We start from the raw sequence: 15227 nt of genomic DNA on the forward strand, positions 1-15227 counted from the left end.
AAAGGGTCAATTTGATTTAAATTGACTCTTTTGAGAATCCAATTGGGAGTTTTAATAAAAAGGGAATAATTTTGGAAAAGCGTCCCAAAAATAGAGACAATTTAAGGGTTTAAACCTAAATTTTCTATGCATATCGATGTAACTGGGTTAACTAAGGATACTCCCTGCATCCAAATTACTAGTAAATTTGTTCATTTATGAAAAAACAATTCCATGAAAATGAACAATAAAATTGTAGCTTAAATTTATTAAATTTTGAAAAATGTTAAGAAAATAAATTGACTAATGTTTTCGTCCTTTTGTTTTAAATAAAAATAAAAATTTGAAAAAAAAAGTTTTGGAAATAGTAAACAAAAAATTTGAGCTCTTATTTCTTTAAAGACAAATATAATTTTTCCTAACAAATATAATATAACAATCATAAGGGGGGAGAAAAATGCATGAGAACAATTTCGACAACAATCTACCCTAAAGCTCTTTTTGCTTTGTATATATACTTCTAAATTGCTATAAACTTTAAATGTTTAACCAGAGTATAAACTAGACAACATGGTAATTCCACTAAATTTTGGAGAAAAAGGTGGTATAAGGTGTAGAAGAATTTAACCCTAGGGTTGAATGAAGAACAAACCCTAGGTTTTAGACGAAGATGCAAGTGAAGGATTTGGTGGAGCTGGAGGTAGGGGAAGAGGGTAATATTCTTGCTGTGGTGAACCTTGAAAACACCTTAAAGGTGATGAACATCTTCCAAGGGCATACTTGTTACCACTAGCATGGTTAGAAGGGCCTACACCATGTGAGGTTTTGGGACCAAGCTCACCAACCATCTCATCATGCAGATACTTCAACTTGTGAACTACTTCACTCATAAGGGGTCTTGCTTTAGGGTCTAGGCGAAGACAATGAGTAGCTATTCTCATTGTCCTATGAGCACACTTTGTAGGGTATTGCCCTTCAAGTCTAGGATCCATCAAATAATGAAAATTTGCTTTGTTTCTGAGATGAGGTCGCAACCATTCTATCAGGTTTTGTTCCTCTGCTGGCATTGTATCATCCAAGGCTCTTCTTCCTGTCAGTATTTCAAGCAGAACTATCCCAAAGCTATAAACATTGCTCTCAGAAGTAATGTGTCCTGTGTCATCCACATTCTTGATGTGTCATAAACATTGCTTTCATACACATGAATCCTTTCAAGAATAGTTTAGTCTAAAGTTTCTATATGCCATTTTACTTTGTAACTGTGAAAACTTCAACGAGTAAACATGATTGAAAGTCTTACATCGATTAAAGATAAGTTCAACTTATAGTGTATAAATAAATAAAAATCTCAGCTTATAAATCAGTTTTGTAAAATTAAATTGAACTTCAAATTTAATTCTAATTAAAAAAGCCTTTATCTCTAGTCAATATAAGATTTCCAACAAACTTGATAACCACGCAAGTCAATGAATACAAAAGATCATAGATAAAAAAAGATAGTAAACTATTCATCTTCATAGTTATTAGATTTTGGATGAAAAAGAAAATTCTTAGGTTTCTCAAAAGAATTAAAAGTGAATAAATTTTGTCATAATTTTAATGAAAGAAGTAAATAAAGTTAAAACTGAGAAAATGTCCAAAACAAAGTGAAAATCTATGAATTTGGTGAATGAATCAATAAAAATAATAGTTATGGGTATTGCATAGAAGCCCTTCAGACTCAAGGATCACTAACCTGTCATCAGATACTCAGGGGCTTCATAGCCTTTTCTTGCTACTACTTTAGTTGGTGCATGAATTTCTCGAGCAAGACCAAAGTCCCAAAGTTTTGCATTGTAGTCCTAAAATAAAATGGTATTAAGGTGTTGGAAAAGTTGTTTGTGTCTAAAAATTAACATAGTTGGAGATTGCAAAATTCAAGTTATTACCATATCCAATAGGATCTTAGATGGCTTAAAATCTGGAAATATTACAGGCCTTGAAGCTTCCTCGTGTAAAAATGCAAGGCCATTGGCAGCACCAATTGCAATTTTCATCCTCATAGGCCATGTAAGTCGAAGAGTTTCTGCTCACACATGACAGTATAGCTTGTTAATTCTATGATATATATCCAGCATATACAATAATCATGAATCCATTTAAGCAAAATAAGTTGAAATTTTACTCAAAAATCATATTAAAAGTACAACTTCCATAATTATGAAGGTAAATTCAAATGGGATTGTTCTTTTTTTTTATTCAACAATAGGATAAGGTAATACCATAGAGATATAATCAAGCCTTTAATTCAATCCCCCAAATGCATTATAATCTTTATATTGATATATCCCATTAAAATAACCAGGCATCTTTCGTATTAATACTAGTTCAAAACTAAGAAATAAATGTACATTTGATTTGAGTAAATCTATTACTTCCCAACTTTAGATTGGTCTAATTTGTCTACAAAATTAGAGAAGAGAATAATTATGGGATGATGAGTATGTTTATTGATATGGAAGTGAAGGAAATAATATGGGGAATGTGGGAATATAAACAGTCCAAGTTGTATTTGAAAATTTTACATCAATTTTTTTACTAATGATGCTAAAAATGAAGATATTGTAAGATTAATATAACAATTTATGTTAATGGTATCCTAATAATGAGAAGTATTTAACCTTCCATTTCCATAGTTCCAAAGATGTATGCATGTATAAGATTGTGACAAAGAAATATAATAAAAGATACAAGAAGTATAAAAAATACAAGCATAAAATCTAATAATAACTATAAATTTAACAAATAGAAAGAACGAATATGTATGAAAGTTTAAAGACCACAAACACAAGTTATATCCTAGTTAAGCTTACAAATAACAAGCTTTAATAAAGGAGCTTTCCAAAATCCTCCCCTTCCCATTAAGGATTATAACTCAAAGTTTCTATCTTAATGACCCATCGCTCAACTCGCTTTAGAAAGTGTAACATAAATACCTTAACTACTTTTCATGAAACATTTCTACACAAGTAGAAAAAAACAATTGAACAATGTTTTTCACTACTAATTAAACGTCACTAGACAACTACGTTAAACGACATTAGTCTTAGTAAAAGTTAAGAGGCTACATTCTTTACTAAGAATGTATTTATCATTTCAAGAAGACACATGCCTTTTATTGGATTAATGAAGTGAGAAGACATCGAACCTTGACAAAATTTCATCAAACCAATATCTACATATATCCACTACAAGTTTAATCACTAATAAAGTAGGTCAAATCCAAGCAATGAAATAACTTGTTGTCTGAAAAGCTTTTATAATTACATTATAAGGGTTATAATGAGACCTTCACCACCTTCACAAATCCTTAAGAAATATCTTCTCTTACACAGTATAGCTTAACATTAATATGAGGATAGCTTAACGTCAATATGCTTTGTTGTTTCATGGTATACTTGGTTCTTTGTTAATTGTCACATTAGACAGTGACAACCTAATCTTACACCCTCATCTTCCTAGCTAGACACAACAACCATAAGGCTTTATTCATTGCTTTCATCATCAGAATGTACTTTGCTTTAGTGGTTAATAAAGCAACTACCTTCTATAGGTTGATTGTCTAACTTATAGTAGTACCATAAGCAGTAAACACATAACCTATGAAAGAGTTTTTAGTGTCCAAGCTAACATAAGAGATTTTTTTTTATTATCAACAATAATAATACATTGGTAATTTCTAATTTACCGATGGATGTTTCTGATTTATTTTGCATTTAAATTTACCAATGGATACTTCCTTCATAATGAAATGTGTCTATTAAATTTGTTGGAAAGATCTGTCACTAACTTATCATGACAATTATCGATAGATATTTTTCTCGGTAACTTACCATTACAATTATTGACAATAAAATTTTATTGGTAAACACGTTGACACTTTGGGCATCAAATTTCCTACCTAATCTGTTGGACATTTATATTATATTGAGGGGAGATAGATGAAAAGAAGAAGAGGAGAAGAAGTAAGAGGAGGAAGATAAGGATGAGGAGGAGGAGGTGGTGGTTAAGGGTTGAGGTGGAGGCTAGTGGTTAATGCAGAGGATGGTGGTTGGCGTTGATAATGACATATTTTACCATGATTTCAGCGATGATTCAAGAGGAATTTCAACCCTTTCCTAACTTTTTACCTTGTAAATCCTTGTTTTCTTTAGTTTGATTAAGTGGTTGCACCCCAAACTTTAATGAGATATTTTGTTCACTAATCCTTTCTTTTATGTGCTTAAGGTAATTGGAAGAAGTCTATGCATCAAAGGAAGGCACTGGAAACCAAGAAAAGCAAGAAAAGCAGCAAAAACGAAGAATCAGAATTCTGCTGAAATCAGGCTCGAGCCCCCCCAGTTTTGGGGGGCTTGAACGCCAGTGCATCAGCTCCTAAAGGTTGACTGTCGCGAGCCTGAGCGTCCCATTTTTGGGGGGCTTGAGTGCCAACTTTGCTGACATGGCAAATTTGCCCTATTTCACTTGGATGCACGAAGAACTTGGGATCTTTTGCTACCCAGACACATTTCTCTCGTTTTGGAGCTCTTGGAGGCGAGTTGGGAGCTGTGGGAACAGTCCTTTTTCATCCTTGGGTTCTCTTCCTTCTTCCATTTCCACCATTGTTGTAAGCTTGAGCTCTCCATTCATGGAGAGCTAGTTTCATTATTGTTGGGGGATTGATGTAACCACTAAACTCTTATGTAAAGCATTTTGTTTTGAATGAATATATACCTCTTTCATTGATTGTTAGTGTTTAATTCCTTCTCTTAATGCTTGTTGTGAAGTTGCTACCCATGACATGATTTTAGGGTTTACTTGATATTGGGAAATGTTGGGTAAATCTTGACTTGGGTTAAACACCTAAAGGAAATAGTATCTAGGGATAGAACTAGGACCTTTGGTTGTCTTAAAATCTCATTTCTTAATGCGGAAATAATCATTAGGTTTTCCAAGGGATTGAAGTCTAATGAGGAAGTTTAGGCTCTTTCTACCAAGGGATTGAGGTTTGAGTAAACTAGTAGATTGATATTGACATTTTAATGAAGAGGAAGTGATTTTCTATGCATAAGAGTGAAGTAGGTGAAATCATACCCCCAACAATACCATTCCATATCATTTCTCATCTTACCATTTCCAAGTGTTTGAGTGTCAAAGATCACTTTTACTATTTATGTTTCATATTTACTTTAATTGCACCAAAACCCAATTTATGGAAGCATTTTTTAGTTTAGGTTAGTTAGAAATTATACGATTGTCTAGTGCAACGAGTCTCTTGGGAAACGATATTCGGTCTTACCAGTTTTATTACTTGAAACGATTTGGTACACTTGGCAAAGTCTCAACAGGCATAATGGCTCACAAGTGATGTGTGTCGACAATGTGTGTTGGTGATGTTGATGATCGCTGGTGATAATGACAATGGTAGCCTGAGTTAGAGAAGGAGGTGAATGAGGAGGAGGAAGAGGAAGTGAAGGAAGATGAAGACAAATAAGAGGAGGATGAGAGCTAATGGGAAAAAATTACTTGGATTGGTGGTGGCGGCATGACTATCAGTTGGTGGCAAGGAGGAAAAAAATAAACGAAAAAGGAGGAAGAGAAAGAGAAAGAAGGAGACCCTATCACACATTTTACCGATGAATATTATTAATGACTATTTACTAATAGGCATATACCAATGAATTTAAGGTCCCGATACTTATCAACAAATGTATGTATTCATCGATAAACTTTACCGATCGTGTCTCTCTCCATTGTTGATCTGAAACTGTGAGCAACCATGAACACCACCACGTGCGTCACCTCAAAAAGAAATATGAAACCAGAAAACACAAGTTCCTCACAATCTAAGTGAACAATGCCAGAAAACCAGTCGGAGCAACACTTAAACGTCGCCATCACCATCGTGGAAGAGAGAGACTTCTGCGACTTTGTTGTGAACCACCACTGGTGTTGTCACAAAGCACCAACGGTGTTGTCGCGAACAATCAAAACACATTCACCAACACACAAGCACCACATGTTGTTCCTGAGCTACCACAACAGATCTAGTGTCGTGAGTCGTGAGCACCTCTCCATGGAAGAAACAAAAGTCGCATGCCTCTAACGCATACACCATCACTCACCACTACGAGGCTAGGGAAGAAGAAATTGGTTATGCTAGCGGTTTCACAGAGTTAGGTCAAGGAGATTGGGGTTTTTCATACCAATTGTCAAAGTCAGGTCAAGTAGAAAACCCCCTACAAGAATAATGGAAAACCACTTTCTATACCGGTTATAATTAAAACAGGTACAATTTATTTATACCAGTTATAGTTAGAATTGATATAAAAATTTTCTTATTTATTATAAAAATGACACTGCATCCACTTTCTATACCAATTATAGTTATAACTGGTATATAAAGTTTTCTTCTTTATTACAAAATACAAAAATTCCCACTTTTTATTTCTATTATAATTACACTTGGAATAAAAAATGTTATTTTATTTACAGTTATGTCACTGTGTCACTTTTTATACTTAGTAGATTATAACTGGTATGAAAAGTCGCTATAAAAAATAGTTTTTGTACTAGTGAATGTTTTCTTGTCGATCTCCGCCATGACTATGTCAAACTTTGATTCACCGTTTCGACTTCAAGAAGCCCTTGTTGAATCATAATAACACACATTTGAACAACCATAGTTTAATATCATTGAAGCTATTACAACACTTGTATGGTACAATAGTTGGTTCATATTTAGACAATTAACTAGGATTTTTCAGCATGTACAAGCTTTCGAGCTTCATCCATAATTTTGTTGCAATCTTTGCTTTGAGACTTGCCTCACTAACGTATACATTGTTATTGAGGCTAAAAATAGTTGTGCTATGATACCTCTCTAGTAACATTTTCTTGGCCTTCTCTACCATGACTATGTCAAGCTTTGATTCACTTTCTCAAGCTTTAAGGAGGCCTTGTTGAATTAGTTGAGCACATACTCGAACAACCATAATCTAAAATCATTAAATTATTACAACACTTATGAGGATACAATACTTGCTTTAAATTTAGATGATTAATTAGGGATTTTGGTGTTAGAAATTTCAAGTCTGTGTATAAGTCTCACATTAGATAAAAATTAAAAAGTGGAACACCATATAAAGGTGAAGATCCATTAACCCATTGTCTTAAGGTTTTAGGTAGAGAGTGGTGTCAATCCCTTACATGGTTGGACTTAAATATCATTGGTGTTGTATTTCCCTAGTGAACCTCCTCCTCGAAAAACTTAACGAGTGGTGCAATAACCAATTTCTTAGTATGCTCTACGGAAGCAATGACAATGGAAGAAGGGACGTTGAAGATTGAGAAATTCAATGGCATCGACTCCAGGTTCTCGAAGATGGAGATAGAGGATTACCTATATCAGAAGAAGTTGTATCTACCCTTAAAAGGGCAGAATCTAGACAACACGGAGTAGTCATATTGGGAGTTATTAGTTGGCAAACACTTGGTGTGATCTGGTTGACATTACCCAAGAATGTTGCATTCAACATTATGAACAAGAAAACAATCAGATTTGATGCAGAGGTTGTCAAATATGTATAAGAAATCACCTGCAACCAATAAATGTATATTTGATTCGCAGACTTGTCAACCTCAAAATAGGTGAAGGTAACTCCGTTACCCATCATATTAGTGAATTTAATACAATTATTGCATAATTGACATCAATGTAGATAACATCTCTTTTGATGATGAATTAAAAACATTATTTTATTATCATCTCTTTTGGAAAGTTGGGGTGCAACTGTTACTACAGTTAGTAATTATGCAAGCAAAAAGTTGAAGTTTGATAACATCCATGACTTGATCTTAAATGAAGATGTTTTGCAGGAGAAGTTTAGTTAAATCTTCCAGTTGTAAATCTGGTTCAACATCGAGTGCTAAAAAAAAACAGAAATAGCCAGAAATGTTGTAAGAAAGGTTGAGGCAGATCAAACTTTATAGGGAGACCACAAACAAAAGTATGAAATGATATCACATGTTAGAATTGTCAAAAAAATGATCACTTTACAAATCAATGTTAGTCTTCAAGGAAGAACAAAAACAAAAAGAATCAAGATGATGATTAATAAGCAAATGCAACAACTGATGATATTGTAGATATACTATTATGTAGTTTAGATAGTTCCATTGACTCGTGGATTATGGACTCGAGTGCATCATTTCATATTACGTCTTCCTTAAAACTATTATTTTACTATGTCTTTGGAATGTTTGGGAAGTTTTACCTTGCAAATGAAAAATCTCTTGATATTGTGGGAAGATGTGAATTTTACATCAGAATCTCTAATGGAAGCGTGTAGACTTTGAATAATGTAAGATACATTCCTGCCTTAAAGAGAAACTTAATATTTATAGGACAATTGGATGATGAGGTACATTACACCACTTTTGGAGATGGACTTTGGAAGGCAATGAAAGACAATCTTGTTGCGATGGAAAGAAGGATCTCTTTACATGATTGGAGATAAGGATATGTTATCAGTTGTAGAAGCTAACAACGGTTCCTCTTTGTGGCATCAAAGGCTTGGGCATATGAGTGAGAAATAAATAAAACTCATGATCTCAAAAGGTAAAATACCTAACTTGAATGAACAGAGAATGAGATCAAGATGATCAAGAAAGTTTCAAGAATGAACAGAACAAAATGGTGTGACATAAAGAATGAACAGAACCTTAAATGAGAGAACAAGATGTATGAGAATCCAATTAGGACTACCCAAGGTATTTTGGGCATATTTAATAAACACAATAGCCTATCTTATAAATAAAGGACCATTAGTTCCTTTAGATTATAAGTTACCTACGAAGGTGTGGTTTGGAAATGAGGTAAATCTTTCACACTTGAAAGTTTTTGGTTATACTTTATATATTATATCGGATTCTAATAGTAAAGATAAATTGAACCCTAATGAAAAATAATGTTATTTCATTGACTATGGATCTGACATGTATGGCTATAGGTTTTGGGATGACCAAAACAAGAAAATTATCTGAAGTACAAATGTTACTTTGAATGAAAACAATATCTATAAAGACATGATTGTAGAATCGATAAATGCACAACCAGAGCAAGTATCATTAGAAGAAATTCTAGAAACTGAAGAAGACAAAATATAGAAGTAGATAATGAGTCAGAACCTGGACATATAGTAGAGTCAGAAACTTCTAAAGTCATGATTAGAAGATCTAGCAGAACAATTATAGCACTGTTAGAAGTGGACTTTAAACCTAACTCAATCTCACAAAATCGGCTTGTAGGGTGAGGTTTGCATCTACTTATATACACTGAAATGACCTTATCTCTAGTCGATGTGGGACTTCCAACACACCCCCTCACGCCGAGGTATATACATCTCGAGCGTGGAACTAGACATCAATGGGTGGTCCGATAACAGGTGGAACAATATGTCCAACAACAACAAATATCGTTAGGATAGACTTTAACGATGGCTTTGATACTATGTTAGAAGTGGACTTTAAGCCTAACTCAACCCCACAAAATCGGCTTGTAGGGTGAGGTTTGCACCAACTTATATACACTGAAATGGCCTTATCTCTAGTCGATGTGAGACTTCCAACAAGCACCATAAAGGTATTCTTCTTCAATACACTATTTGTTGTTGACTGATACTGGTGAGCTAGAGCATTTTACTGAGGCTATACAAGGAGATGAGTATTTTAAGTGGGAACTAACAATGAACAATGAGATAAAGTTTCTTTAGAAGAATAAAACATGGTCTTTGACCAAACTACTGGAAAGAAAGAAGGTTTTGCAATACAAGTGGGTTTAGAGGTTAAAAGAAGAACTAGACGATAATATAAGATATAAGGCTAGACTTGTAGTGAAAGGGTTCCAACATAAATAAGGAATTGAATTTTCATAAATTCTCTCTTGTTGTCAAGATGACTACCATCATAATCATCTTGAGTATAGTACCTGCAGAAAATCTTCATCTAGTAGTTAAATGTCAAAACTGCATTCTTACATGGGGATCTTGAAGAGGAAATCTTTATGGCACAAGTAGAAGGTTATGAAGCACAAGGAAAAGAAAATCTTGTATGCAAACTTCATAAAAACTTGTATGGATTGAAACAAGCACCAAGACAATGGTACACAAAGTTTAATGAGTTTATGAGAAACTCAGGTTTTCACAAATGTGAAGAAGATCATTGTTGTTATGTGAAAAAAATATGTTGGCAGCTATATCATCCTTACTTTATTGCAGGAATTAACAAGTCAAAAAAGAAATTGCTGACATGTTGATTGTAAGAGCTAATATAGCAAAAATTAGTAAGTTGAAAAAACAATTGTCAGAAAACTTTGAAATGAAGGATCTTGTTTCAGCCAAACAAATTTTTGGTATTAGAAACTTTAGGGATAGATCTGAAGGTATGTTGAACTTATCATAGGAAAAATATATAGAAAATTGCTTAACAAATTCAATGTAGGAATACACCTTTGGGAACTCACTTAAAGTTTTCAAAAGGGCAATATTCTCAAACGGGTGAAGAAGAAAGTTATACGTCTAAAGTTCCAATGCATTTGTAGTAGGAAGCTTGATGTATGTTATGGTTTACACCAGACCTGACCTAACACATGTAGTGGGAGTTGTGAGTAGGTTTCTATCAAATCATGGTAAGGAGCATTAGGAATGTATGAAGTGGATATTGACATAATTGAGGGGCATTTCAAATATGCATTTATCTTTTAGAAGAAGCAATCTCACTTTATAAGGTTACATTTTTACGTTGGGTGGTACAACTATTAGTTAGAAATCTAAACTTCAAGGAAGAGTCTCCCTCTGAACCACTAAAGCTGAGTAACTATCTTAGAAGCAGTGAAAGAGATGATATAGTTGAAGAACCTTTTAAAAGAATTAGGGAAATAGCAAGATGACCCTCCATTGCTCTATGATAGTCAAAGTACTATATATCTTGTTAAAAATCCAATTCTTCATTCTAGATGTAAGCACATTGAATTGAAGTATCATTTTATCAGAAAATTGATAAATGATGGAGACTTGTCTTTGTTGAAGATTCCAAGTGCAGAGAATTCAGTTTATATGTTGACCCAGACTGTCACTACAAATAAGTTAGGGCTTTGTATTGCCTTAACTGGCCTTCAAGAATAATTGATGATGAAGGCAACTACATTAATTGATAATGTAAATCAAGCTCCAAGTAGGATAATTGTTAGTATTGTGAAGCTTATTTTAGTCCCCATCACTTAGTATTATGAGATGTTGTTCTCTATTTAACTATATAAGCAACCCTCTAAAAAGATTAAAAGATACACAGAAATAAATATACTTCATAGTGTAGTGTGCACGTACGCATACAATACACTGAACCACGTTAAATTCTTGTGTCATTTATTTTTCTCTCTTCTTTTATTGTCTTGTTCCTAACATTTGGCATATGCAAGCTTTCTAGTTGTTTCCGTAATTTTGTTGCGCAATCTTCCGTTTGAGACTTGCCTCACCACCTTATGACTAGTTGAGGGTATGAACAATCATGCTATGAGACTTCTCTACTAACATATTTTTTTTCCTTCTCCACCATGGTTACATCAAGTCTATATTTACCTTTTCGAGTTCCAAGAAGACCTTATTAAACTATAAAAACACATATTTTTAACTGTCACAATCCAAAATTATTCAAAGTAGCGAAGTTCTCAATCACATACTTTTTGTGAAAGTCATAAAGATTGAATTATTTGTTCACTACACCAGTTTGTTGCGGAATGTACTAGAATAAATAAATCATTGAGACTATTTACCAACATAAATGAAATTATAATAAAAGAGAAGAAGGCAAACTAGTAGTAAAGTATAAATGAAGGAAAAAATAAAGAATAAATCATGTACAAAAAGTAACATGGTTGAATGAAAATGCTAACAAATTTCAATTGATATCAAGAACTCATTATGAACTAGAGATCTCGATGTTTTTCTCACTGAACTCTCACTAAAATCACTTTACAAAGTGTAAGAGTTGAACTTACAACTCTTATTTAGTTTTCAACTATAACTACAAGTTCCTATATATAACATAACCACCTTAACTAACTTCTATGAAACATGCTCAAACAGGTGGAAAAAACATGTGAATAGTATTTCCTACTATTGAATTAAAAAGTCACTAAGACAACTACAAATAACAATAGTCTTAGTATAAGCTAAAAGACTATCCAACACTTGTACTAAAACATACGTATATATTATATTGGATGCTTCAATAAAATTAGACGACTTAGGAACCTTCACAAAATTTTATTGAACTAATATTTACACCATACTCTTCTCATTACTATGCATTTGTAAAAGGAATATATTTTAGACGAGAATTGGAGATATGAACGTATAATGATTGAATCCAATTTCTAATGAGGTTGTCTAGTTTTATGCTTTATTTTTATATTTCTTATATATATATATATATATATATATATATATATATATATATATATTAAAATAAATAATATGAGTAGTCGTTTCTATTATGTTCTATAAACCTAAGAGCATGCCTAGAGGAATTGTAGATGATTAAGGAATATGCATATGTAGGTGGGGTGCTTTGATTTTGGATGAAAGTTGGTCAAATTTGACATCATACAAATCTCACTAGATTTGATGTCTTCCCTTGAATGATAAATACGAAATAACAATAGAAAAAGCTTGTAATCTTATATGTGAACTTTAGTATCTTGTACCTATAATTAATATATATTTTATGCCAAGCAAAAATCAACAATGATAATGTAGAATTTGTGGCATTGAAACAATCACAAAAAATAGTAACCAGTGTATATAAAGAAAACTTTTTTTTTTTTTACTAAAGCAATAAAGTAACATTCGAGTAATAAAAAATAAAGGGTGAAAATAAAAATGAAATGACATTTTCAAACCATACAATCACTATTGAAAAGCGAACTTAAAAATAATAATTATTTGGCATTAGGACATACTGCTGAATAGATGTTGCTCTAAGCTTCCTTGACACATATACTCATGTACTAGTAGTCTTTTGTCATCCTCCATGCAAAAACCTACTAATTTAACCAGATTTAGATGATTGAGTTCACTGAGATAACTAATTTCATCCTGAAAATACATAAAAACAATGGAAATATTTTATTTTTAATAAACAATATAAACATTAACTGATGTGATTAATTTATAAAATTTTATATAAAATATGAGAAAATTACACATTAACATCTTCTCTACTATATTAAGATTACACATGCTAACATTCACATTAATGCCCTAACCGGATACACATTGTAATGTTCTTTTTATAGATAGATTACCAGTGTAATGTGTTTAAAACGATTAATAAAGATTAATAATGATGTGTGCAATTTCAAGAAATCACAAGCATGACAAAGTAATTTGGCTAAATAAATAACAAAGAAAATAAATAAATTTAGTTAGGGTTAGTATCACATACTAGCCATTCCTTTTGATCTTGACATTGATTTAAGTTGAGTGCCGCCACTGCAATGGGAATCCCTTTTCCAGGTCTTGCTGCATAGTTTCCATATGGATTAATCCAACCTTTCAACAAAACTCCAAATCCTTCTTCATCATGAAAATTCTCAACCTTAAAAGTTCGTGTTGCCAACATAAGATCTTGAAAAGCGAACCTTCGAAGAAGCAAAGAAGCTTCAAACAGTTCTTGATCCGGAACAGACAATCTTGCATGGCTACTTGTTCTTCTGTTGGATGAGGATGTTGGGGAAATTGGTTGCTGTCTATCAACATCATTTGTAACATGTCTTCCTGCTGAATTGGGGAGAAATAGCTTAGAGAGAAAATTTTGCAAGGAGCTTAATAACGTACATGAATTAGACACATAAAATTAAAGTCTAAGTTTGTAATCTCTTAGAGATCAAAGAATATCTTGAATTGTAAATTTGTAACATACATATTTAATATATTCAACTTTATTTTACAAGTAATTTTCTTGAGACATGCATAGATTGGGTTGAAAGGAATTGATATTTCTAGCTCTATTTTTTCTATATATTGTGAGAATAAAGAATGGTGGAAACCCAACGCATAATAAAACCTATAGAAAAAGAAAACCATCAATGATATTATTAAGATGTAATCAATTAAGTAAGTGTTTTCATAATTACACCCATCCCATATAGAAATTAGGTAATTCAATTTAAGAGTTTATTAAAAGAAGTTCTTTAATTGGAACAAGAAACAAATGTGAACTCTAAGAAGAATGGTAAAAGTATATATTTATATATATTATATATATACCATGAATTTGGTGGATTTTGTTTGAAGAAGCTTCCCCTTTGGAACTCCAAAGCATGCAACCTAGGAAAATCCTCAATTTCTTCCAAAATCTTGAACCTTCTTTAGTACTACCTCGAACAACATCTTTGTTGTTTCTTCTTCCCTTGGTTTTGGCCCCAATTGAAGAATCAGCCCTAATACAATCAATGCTTTCCATATTTTCAGTTAGACCCCTGAAAATTCAACATATACAAATTTCAGCACCAATTCTTAAAGATGAAAACATACAAGACACATGGTAATAGAAAACAATGTACACTTTGAAACCTTGTGTGGATTGATCTTAGCATTCTTCGTGCTTATTAAGATATGGGTATTAGAGGGAGAATGGTGAAATAGCGTGTGAAGAATCAATGAGCTTGTTTTACTACAAGTGTTTCAATATTTTCTGTGGGTCAATGTCTACTTTTTTTCTAAATAATAATAACAACAGCAAATTTTTTAGATTTATTTATGGGGTCCATTAGTAAATTTTTTTTCGTTATGAAAGTCAACAATTTGACCAATAAAATTTAGTTTAGTAACACAAATAAATAAATTAAAAAAAAAAAAAAACTCTAGATAAGAGACTATTTCCTATAACACTAGAATTGACGAGTGAGCTTGACATATAAGCTACCACAAATGAGACCATGTTTAAATGTATTTCAAGTAATTTAAATTCTTATTGTGTTTGATAAGCATTAAAAACAAACATAAAAGTTGACTTTATTATATAATTAACAAATCAAAAATCACCAATGATATAACTTTTGTAAAAAAAAAAAATACCCAAGTAAATAAATTATTTATGATTGAATGACAATATATAAAAATATATTACATCATCCATGTATATATTATTTTTCTATAAATTTTACAGTA

The 15227-nt window shown here is 32.3% G+C and overlaps 1 protein-coding gene across 1 annotated transcript; it reads right to left on the reverse strand.

Annotated features, from left to right (window-relative positions):
* Nucleotides 1-632: 632 nt before the first annotated feature.
* On the reverse strand, nt 633-14653 carry LOC106755662 (probable serine/threonine-protein kinase PBL11). Its single transcript, XM_014637855.1, has 7 exons — nt 14631-14653; nt 14325-14536; nt 13501-13832; nt 13016-13151; nt 1908-2044; nt 1715-1820; nt 633-1132 (listed from the first exon to the last, which is right to left on the reverse strand). Exons 1-7 carry the CDS (start codon nt 14651-14653, stop codon nt 633-635), a joined length of 1446 nt encoding a protein of 481 aa, XP_014493341.1.
* Between the last annotated feature and the right edge of the window lie 574 nt (nt 14654-15227).

Source organism: Vigna radiata, chromosome 1 (assembly GCF_000741045.1).
Source record: "Vigna radiata var. radiata cultivar VC1973A chromosome 1, Vradiata_ver6, whole genome shotgun sequence".
NCBI classification, from domain to species: domain Eukaryota; kingdom Viridiplantae; phylum Streptophyta; class Magnoliopsida; order Fabales; family Fabaceae; genus Vigna; species Vigna radiata.